Raw genomic sequence first — 9,783 nt, forward strand, 5'->3', positions numbered from 1 at the left:
GCTGCACAAGAAAACAAATCAAGTTCTGATCTACCATTCGTTGGAAAAGATAATTGTAGTATTTTCAGCTCAGTTTTGTGACTGCATCCCCACCAGTTGCTAATGTAGGTGAGACTGGAAAGAGAGATCAGTCTGACAAGCCAGAGACTTAATAGTTTTTGAGTATCTAATTACAGAATCATAGAATGGTTTGGGTTGGAAGGGACTTTTAAAGGTCATCTACTCTGTAGAATTTTTTCCTTATATCCAGTCTAAATCTACCCTCCCTTAATTTAAAACCATTATCTCTTGTCCTGTCACAACAGGCCTTGCTAAAGAGATTGCCCCCATCCTTCCTTTAGTCACCTTTTAAGTGCTGAAAGGCTGCAGTAAGGTCTCCCCGCAGCCTTCTCTTGTCCAGGCTCAACACCCCAACTCTCTCAGCCTGTCCTCGCAGGAGAGGTGCTCCAGCCCTCGGATCGTTTTTGTGATCCTTCTCTGGACCTGCTCCAACAGGTCCATGTCCTTCCTGTGCTGAGGGCTCCAGAGCTGGACGCAGCACTCCAGGTAGGGTCTCACCAGAGCGGAGTAGAGGGGCAGAATCACCTCCCTCAAACTGCTGGCCACGCTGCTTTTGATGCAGCCCAGGATATGGTTGGCCTTCTGGGCTGCAAGCGCACATTGTTGGCTCATGTCCAGCCTTTCATCCACCAGTACTCCCAAGTCGTTCTCCACAGGGCTGCTCTCAATCCCTTCATCCCCCAGCCTGTATTGATATGGGGGTTGCCCTGACCCAGGTGCAGGACCTTGCACTTGGCCTTGTTGAACCTCATGAGGTTCTCACAGGCCCACCTCTCCAGCTTGCCCAGGTCTCTCTGGATGACATCCCGTCCTTCTGGTGTGTCAGCTGCACTGCTCATCTTGGTGTCATCTGCAAATTTGCTGAGAGTGCACTCCATCCCACTGTCTATGCCACCGAGGAAGATATTAAATAGTACTGGTCCCAGTACAGACCCCTGATGGACACCACTCATCACCGGTCTTCATCTGCACATTGACCACTACTCTTTGGATGCAACCACCCTACCAATTCCCATCCACTGAACAGTCCACCCATCAAAACTATATCTCTCCAGTTTAGAGAGAAGGATGCTGTGGGGGACCGTGTCAAAGGCCTTACAGAAGTCCAGATAGATGACATCTGTAGCTCTTCCCCTGTCCACTGATGCAGTCACTCCATCACAGAAGGCCACTAGGTTGGTCAGGCAGGACTTGCCCTTGGCGAAGCCATGCTGGCTTCCTCAAATCACCTCCCTGTCCTCCAGGCACTTTAGCACAGCTTCTAGGAGGATCTGTTCCATGATTTTCCCAGGCACAGAGGCTGACAGGTTTGTAGTTCCCAGGGTCTTCCTTTCTACTCTTTTTAAAGATGGGCACAATGTTTCCCTTCTTCCAGTCCCAGGGACTTCACCTGACTGCCATGACTTTTCAAATATCATGGAGAGTGGCTTGGCAACTACATCAGCCAATTCTCTCAGGACTCTGGGATGCATCTCATCAGGTCCCATAGACTTGTGTATATCCAGGTTCCTCAGGTGGTCATGAACCTGATCTTCCCTTACAGTGGGAGGGGCTTTATTCCCCTGGTCTCCATCCTGCAGTCCATTGGCTTGGAAGGGGTGAGGAGAGGTTACTAGTGAAGATGGAGGCAAAGAAGTTGTTGAGTACCTCAGCCTTCTCCTTGTCTGTTGACACTAGGCCACCATTCTTCTTCATCATGGGGGGTATGCTTTCTTTGACTTTCCTTTTCTGGTTGATGTACCTGTAGAAGTCTTTCCTGTTTTTCTCTGTCTCCCTTGCCAAATTCAGCTCCAGCCACACTTTGGCTCTCCTGACCCCATCCCTAGTTAATGGATGATTAATCAAAACACCACTGCCTCCAAAGCCCCAACAAAAAAAAAGAAAGAAAATGTGTAGGGGCTTCATCTTGAGCTTCAGAACAAAAAACCATCACTTAAGAAATTTTAATCTGAATTGGCTTTCTTCTTCTCATGTGCACATGAAATAACAAGGATTTTTTGGTAAGCTCAGCAGAAACTGGGATTTTGCAACAAGGCAGACTTGGACACCTACATGACCTGACTGTTTTAGCTCAGAATGCTCTGTGTAGTGACTACATAGTGTCTCGAGACCTGAGCTCTGCCTTTCTGAACAGCTTTTCAGGAGCAATAGAAAATCGCCAAGGTGTCAGATCTCGTTGGCAAAAGATGCCCAAATTGCCAAAATGTCTTCAATGTAGTCAGTCTGAGAGCTTCTGATGTGAGAGAGAGAATTACAGCTGAGACGGAAGTATCATAGGAAGAGTTACTTTAAGTGGATGAAGAAGAGTTATTGGATGCTAGAAATAGTACCACAAAATCTATAAAAGTTAACAGGATTCCTGCTAGGAGTTTTAATCAGTTATTTGGATAAGTTTCAAAACACATGATCATTTAGCCAAAATATGTCCACTATCCACATATTCCATGTCACTCGATGCAGGTAGATTTATGCCACAAACACTGTAATGCATGAAGGGGCTAATGTTTTTGAACTAAAGGAGGATAGATTCAGACTAGGTATAAGGAAGACATTTTTAACAATGAGTGGGGTGAAACACTGGCACAGGTTGCCCAGAGAGGTGGCATATGCCCCATCCCTAGAGACATTCAAGGTCAGGCTGAACGAGGCTCTGAGCAACCTGATCTAATTGAAGATGTCCCTGCTCACTGCAGGGGGGTTGGACTAGATGACCTCTAAAGGTCTCTTCCAACCTAAACCATTCTATGATTCTATGATCCCACCTTACTTAGATATTTGCACTCGTTCAGGAATCATTTCCAGAGGGTGGTGCCCAGGGCAGCCAACAGCACTGTCATTGCAGCAGAGTATGGAAGCAGAATGGGAAGGAATGTCGTCGTAGTGTTGAGATCTGCATATTTTTCAATTTATGGAGCCCCACAGAATTTGTCAGGATTTCAAACACCTCACAGCATCAGCTTGATACAGTTCAGAATGGAAATAAATACTCTTAGAATTTCACACAATGCCCATTTTGTTTCCAATAAAACAGCTCTAGGGGCAGATTTCCAGATGTGGAAGCTATTGTTTGATCTTAGCTCTTGTTGCACTCAGTGATAAACTCTCATTGATTTAGTGCAAGCAAAACTCTGTCAAAACTGACCAGTGCAAAATGGGTGTGTCTTGGGTCCCACCAAGCCCAGTCCCTTTAGCTCGCTTTTAATACAAAAAGCTGCCCCAACTCTATAAGGGTTACCACATGTATCTCTGCATGGGGAAAAGAGCCTGCCAATATGGAAGTAGTTGCAGATTTTGAGTCATAGTCACCCCATTACAATTGTGCAAGTCTGTGCAAGATCTGGCCCTAAAGCATTTCTGTGCTTAACAATTCACTTGGTAGCTTTCTGACTACCAGGAAGGAAAAAACAAAATACACCTGAAGGCCAAGTCACCCAATATTTTGTTTCCTATGGAAAAAAAAAAAATAAACCCTATGGGAAACTTTGAGTTAACCTGGGTAGAATAGAGTTAAAACAATTTAAAACATGAGTTTTTATTGTAGAAAATAAACAGGGCTGCAGCAACTTAAACAGTGACTTGTGGGTTTTTTTCCTCTCTCATTACTAATGAAGCTTTCTGAGTAAAATGTATCATGGAAAAAATTTAAACAGTATAAATAACTCATTAACATTCTATAATCATTATATAATAGAAAGGATAAAAATGTTGCTTACCAGCTTCAATGCATTCTGAGGTCAAACAGTACTGTTGCTTTGGATGAAACTTTATAAGACCTTGGCTAACTGCAAAATGAAAAACCATAATGAGCTCATTTGTAACAAATTTTGACCATTGCATCCAAATGTTGTGCACTTGATCACTCAAATGTCAGTGCAAGCTCTGGCCCTAATACATCTCTGACTACATTGATTACAGTTAGAACGTATCTTAAGTAAATACTGCAGCTCATAACAAGTAATTTTCGCCTCCTGTGCCTGCTTTCTCCTTCCTCTGGCTTTGTTCACAGGGAACATGGAGCAAGGGCCGTCTTTCAGTGTGCATTTGCACAGTGCCTGGAGTAACAACACTTCAGCCTTACTCACTGACACCGAGTGCCACCACAATACAAACAATTAATCGTTGTTGCTGTCCTCCTCCAGAGGTGCACCTTTCACAGCTGGCAATGCAACATGGAGCTATCTAGCCACCTTCTGCATGGTTTCCACAGCTCCTCCTGAGCTGCGGGGCTCGGGGGGCCCTGCTGCACATCCTCCTGCCGCAGCACTGCGCCACCCGCTCCCACCAGCACAACCCAGCACCAACAGGATGCTTCCAGGGTCCCCTTATTCCGGCCTGGAAAAAAACAGATATCAGTGGGCACAGGGATGGCTGGGGTTTATAAGGCACAGCGCAGTTTCTGTCTGAACAGGCTTCCAAACGTATTGTGATTGTATTTGCTTCCAAAAACCGTGCTGACGAGAACTATGAAATTGTCGGTTAATTTTGCTCATCTTCTGAAGATGTGTATTACATCTGCCACTGAAACTTAAGCATAGGAATTGCTAATTTCAGACACTGTTGTCAGGCAGCAAATATTCAGATAATTGATACTTGGGATGAGGATGGGAGAGTCCCAAGGTGGAGGTGAAATAAGACTCAGTAGATGTGCTCAGTAGACATAAAGAAATGACTTGTTATATCCATTATCTTAATAACTCAGTCCATAGCAAAAATAAAAAATAAAAACAAACAGAAAACCCAACAAGGAAATATATTAACATATCATAGGTGTACCAGCGTTGATAGTTATAAAGCAGTTTCTCCTGTAGTTGTATATTGTTCAAAAGGGATGGAAAATGTGAAATGCTATTTCAGCACAGGAGAATTTTACTGTAAAAAACCTAAAGCTAGAATCAAATATAAAGCTGCTTCGTCTCTTCCAATCTCACAGCTTTAATGACAATTAATGACTAAAATGGCTGGATTTCAATCAAATTTTCTTAGATTTACTTTTAAGTAAAGTACTTTTAGACTTTAAGACTTTTAGTACTTTAGACTTTAAGAATACTGACCTTTAGTTTAGTAGTATTTAAAACTTACTGTGAACGTAGAACTATTTCTGGACAACTTTACCAAAGCTTGCACTGACTCAGCGAAACATAACACCTCAACAACCTTTGTAAATTAGCCAAGAAATACACAAGATTTTGAAGCATGTGAAGACTGTACTTGGAATACTGAAGCACAGTAGAAAATAGGGAAGTGGAGGTCTCCAGAACACGATTTTGAGCCATATGAAAAACAAATAATGGATAATGTGCATATTAATTAAGTGTTACACTCCTTCCAACTCACCTTTTCCCTGCTTTAAAGTTAGCCTTTTAGAACCTAATCAGGTCTTGAGAGTTGGCTAGATATTTTTTTCTTAACAAAACACAGAAAGGAGGGAAAATCCCAGACACCATTTCACTTTCTTGCACTTGATAGAAAATGAGGGAGAAGGAAAAAGAATCAGTAAAGAATCTGAAGTAGCCCTCATGGTTTTGATAGGTATAAACAAAAGCAAAATACCAACAATACCAGAAATACCAACTGTTTTTGTTCCATTTATAACTTCATCATTAGAGCAAGTTAAAAAAAAAAAATTTTTGGCAGTAATGTTTCCCTTTTAATTAACAGTTAATTTTCATTGAAAAACTTTGCCTGGTTTTGTTCTCTTGCCTTTTGTTGTTGTTGTTAAGAGAGCTAACCATTACATTTTTACCTACAGTTGTGGTTACAACACTCAGTGTCCCAGCTTCTTCCTTTATAAGCCTATTTCCAGATTCTTAAGAAAATATACACCATAATTAAGTTCCCCCAAAAAATCTGAAACGGAAAAAGGTAAACAAATATGCAGATGCAAATAACGTGGATGATACTATAATCTGAGAAGTCCAAAGAGCTACCAAGTCAGGACGAGAGGCTGCCAAATTGAGGTTCAAAGCTGCCTGACGTATTGCCCAAGGGAACTGGAGAGCGATGTTCTTCCTTTTGCTTTGGCCCTGGCTCCCAAGAAGGAGGCTCCTGCCTTCCCACAGCCCAAACCACCATCCAGGGCTGCAGGCAGGACCCCACATGCTGCCAAGTGACTCCCCTGGTAGCTCCCCTCTCAAGTCACAGTACGGCTACAGCCGGTAAGAGCAAGTAACTGTAAATAAAAATACGTGATTCTCTCAGATATCTCTTAGAGTTGTAGGAACTCTGAGAAGAAGAAACAAGAGAAGCAAGAGAAGGCTATGTTTCACTCTGCAGACTGGAGAATTGAAGGGAAATTGTTTCAGGTCTACCAGAAACAGCAAGTTTTGCAGATTAAATGGAAACTGAAGAAAAAAGGTCATCTTGAGGTGTCTGAAATGTTTCACATGACCAGAAATAACGAACTCCTTTCCTACAGCTTAGCAAAACTGAAAAAGAGTTAACTCAAACATACAAACAAAACGCAGTGTCACAATGAAATGTGGAAACATTGCATTGACAAAATATTCAACCAAAACAACTTAACTTTTTTCCTTTATTCTTTGGAAATTGTCTGAGGTTTTCAACCCAAACAAATCCTAAAAATATTTTGGTTGACCCAAGGCCAGCATTTTTATTTTCTTAGCAGTTATGCCAATGAAAATTTTGACATTGAATCCTTGGCTACGGAATAGGCCTCAGCACACTTAGAAAACTATCTCTGAGAACTAACATAATTGCTTGAATTTTCACGTCTGGTCTATGTGTAAAGCATTTCTCTCTCTGACAAGCTATGGTGGTAAATGTCTATTGCTTTTTACAAGCAATAAGCAAAACATTTAGCGCTAAAAAAAAAAGAAATAAGGTCAGTCCATTACTTCCTGGTGTCTGATGTTGTATCCTTTAAGTAAAAAACATTATTTTTCATCTAGGAACAATATTTTGCACTAACAAGTTGAAGAATCAATCTTGCTCATGTTTATAAAGACTTTTGTTGAATTGAGTGGGTTTACTCACATACACAAAAGTTACTTGCCTGTAAATGTTTGTAGAATTTGCTCTAGACCAGAAAAACACTAACGGAGTGCAAGCCCGGTGCTTTAAATAGTCTATAGAAAACCGGGCATAATTTTCTCTGCTGTGATTATAAATGAAGCAGACCTTTCAAACAAGATCACAAGAGCATAAAAGATCGGAGGGATGAAAAAGACATGCTTAGAGGCTAAGTTCCCTCCAGTCTGGGGAAATCTGTGTTGGTCTAAAGAAATTAGAGGTTGGGCTGAAGTATTCCAAAAGAGGATCTGTCTCTGCAAGTTCTTACAGGATCCAATACTGCTTTCTTTTCACTGCTTGGTCACAATCTGTGAGTTCGTAATCAGCATTACTGATAGGAATAATCTCACCCGTTTCTCCCCATTCTGAGAAAGAAGCCAATTCTGCCTAGAACATATTCAACTGAGTATCCAAATTTAAATTCAGCATTCAAAAAGTTACATAAGCTCAAGTTGCATCTCCCAGCTCCAGCATCCCCACAAGAAATCACTTTCCTGACACATTTCCATTTCAGGATAAATATAAAATGGGGGGAAAGGAAGAAGAGACCGAGACTTTCACCAAAACACGTTGTGGAGCACAAACACGGGCACCAAGCAGACAAGCTGGGGAGGGTTGCGTTCAGGTTAGCCTCGACCTTTTCACTTACCCAAGAAAAGTACGGTGCCAAGCACAACGGTGCCGCTCACAAAGACGCCGAGGGCGATCCGCGTGGCTTTGCTGGCTGCTCTCCTGGCCTCGGGTACTGTCTCTCCTTCCATCAGGATAGCTTGGGACGTGCTCGCTGTCACAGAAGCCTGCTTTTTCTCTGCTGCTGTGGTATCAGTATTTCAACTGCTCACAAACTGAACCCATGAGCTCCTCTCCTCCTCTCTTCTATTTACAACTCCAGGTTTCTGTCGTGAACCATTTCCTAGGCACTTCCTGCTCTCCCCCCTCAAAGGAAAATCACGCGTAAAATAGTAGCTGTCTCCTACGTTTTCCTCTGACCAGGAGGAGGAAAGGCAAGCGGTCACCACTGTATGTACAGCCCTTGCTGCCTGTAGAGCATCTATGAGCCAATCGCTCAGCAGACCCCTTTATCAGGGGTGCCGAACACGAGGATTTCACAACGTTGCTGAACAGATGTTTTAGCTATTGAAACATATAGCTGTAAAACCCTTTACAATCAGCTCAGGATTGCTGACAGCTTTTACAAACACGAGAGTGATGGAAGGTTTTCTTTTTTCCTCTTGCGCTTACTTAAAAAGACTAATTATCTGCTGACTAAAGTTTCCTCCTCTTAAACCATTCCTGCTGCATCATTTGGCTTCACCAGAAGAGATACCCATTCAGCGGACAAATCCCTTTTTAAAGCTTCCTAAGAGCTCATATAATATCATGTAGCATTTTATTTTGGGAATTTGGTATGTGACACTGTTTGCCAAAAATCACAGTCATGCAGCACAAAGCAATAATCAGCACAACCTACGGAATAGTGCTGCTTTAAAAGCCAGACTTTTTTTTCCAGGCAAGATATTTCAGTTCTCGCTGATATGCAATGAATCTTAGAAGATCGTCCTGTGCTCCCAAGTCAAGTACTACTATGAGCTTAGTGGAAAGTATCTATTTGGCACTTCAAGTTGGTGGGAAATAGTGTTGTGGGTTTTTTTTTTTAAAAAAAGCTTCTTTATATGGATTTCTTAGTTTCTGACTTAGACTTGATCCTCTCTCCAGGTGGCAAAGTTTCCCCATTTATCAGGTAAAAAAATTACTCATTTCACAGTGAATTCTCTGAGCTGACTGTGACATTCAGCCCTCTGAGGAGCTCTCACTTCCTCCAGAGCTGGACTCCCATGCAAAACATAAGGATGCAGGGAGAGGCAGCTCCATGCTCATGCTCCCAACAACAGTTTATGTGTCTGAGTTACTTCTGTGTGGATTTATGAGTTATTATCTCAGCCTCCAAACATCCTGATAAAAAAACTGTGCAAGTAGGGAGAAGAAAGGCATATGTCACAAGGTGTGCGTGATGGCAGTTATCTGTTTGGAGACTGAATGGATTTTCCCTTTGAGCACCTGCACACAAGTTGTCCTGGATGCCAGATGGGCATAAAGGGGAAACCCATTCCACCCACAGAAGACTTAGAGCTCGAAAATCCTGAAACTGCTCACTCCTCAACCCCCTCCTAGAGCCTGGCTGGGGTCCTTCAAATAAAATGCCCTCATTTCTTATTCCAGTCCCTCTTTGCCAGCAAGCTCCAGGAGGGCGTTCTCATCTTTGCTTGGCACAGAACAGGAAAAAAAGCATTTGTTTTTTTTCACCTGCCCACTTGTCCCACATTTAACCCACAGTTTTTGACATCCATGAGCTGAGGAAGAAAAGGGAAATGATGCCACGGAACCAGGAGGACCATGTACCTCCCAGCACAAGAGGCCAATTCATGCATGAATGACTCCATGAGTGTGAGCAGATCCCTGGTTATAAACAGTCCTCAGCACAAGCCTGTTACCAGCGCAGGTTTGAAAAGGTATTTAAGCAATGTTAGTGCTATTGAGTCTTCATATCAGAAATCATTAGCAGTTTCAAAGGGGCTGCCAAAAGGGCAGGGTGATGACACAGTGAATGCACGGACATGCTGTGGTCTCAACGCTTAATCAACTTTGCCCATGATCAGAACATTGGGTAAATCTCAGAATGACCCTTTGACAAGC

At 42.6% G+C, this 9,783-nt stretch overlaps 1 protein-coding gene across 1 annotated transcript in view; it reads right to left on the reverse strand.

Annotated features, from left to right (window-relative positions):
• Positions 1-8,339, reverse strand: part of PHEX (phosphate regulating endopeptidase X-linked) — a 115,112-nt gene extending 106,773 nt beyond the window's left edge. The window contains exons 1-2 of the mRNA XM_064474226.1: positions 7,739-8,339; positions 3,774-3,842 (exon numbers count right to left, since the gene is read on the reverse strand). Coding sequence (XP_064330296.1) covers positions 3,774-3,842; positions 7,739-7,850 — 181 coding nt within the window. The 5' untranslated portion in view covers positions 7,851-8,339. The remainder of the gene's footprint in view (positions 1-3,773; positions 3,843-7,738) is intronic.
• Positions 8,340-9,783: the final 1,444 nt, after the last annotated feature.

This window comes from Phalacrocorax carbo, chromosome 1 (genome assembly GCF_963921805.1).
Source record: "Phalacrocorax carbo chromosome 1, bPhaCar2.1, whole genome shotgun sequence".
In the NCBI taxonomy this organism is placed as follows: domain Eukaryota; kingdom Metazoa; phylum Chordata; class Aves; order Suliformes; family Phalacrocoracidae; genus Phalacrocorax; species Phalacrocorax carbo.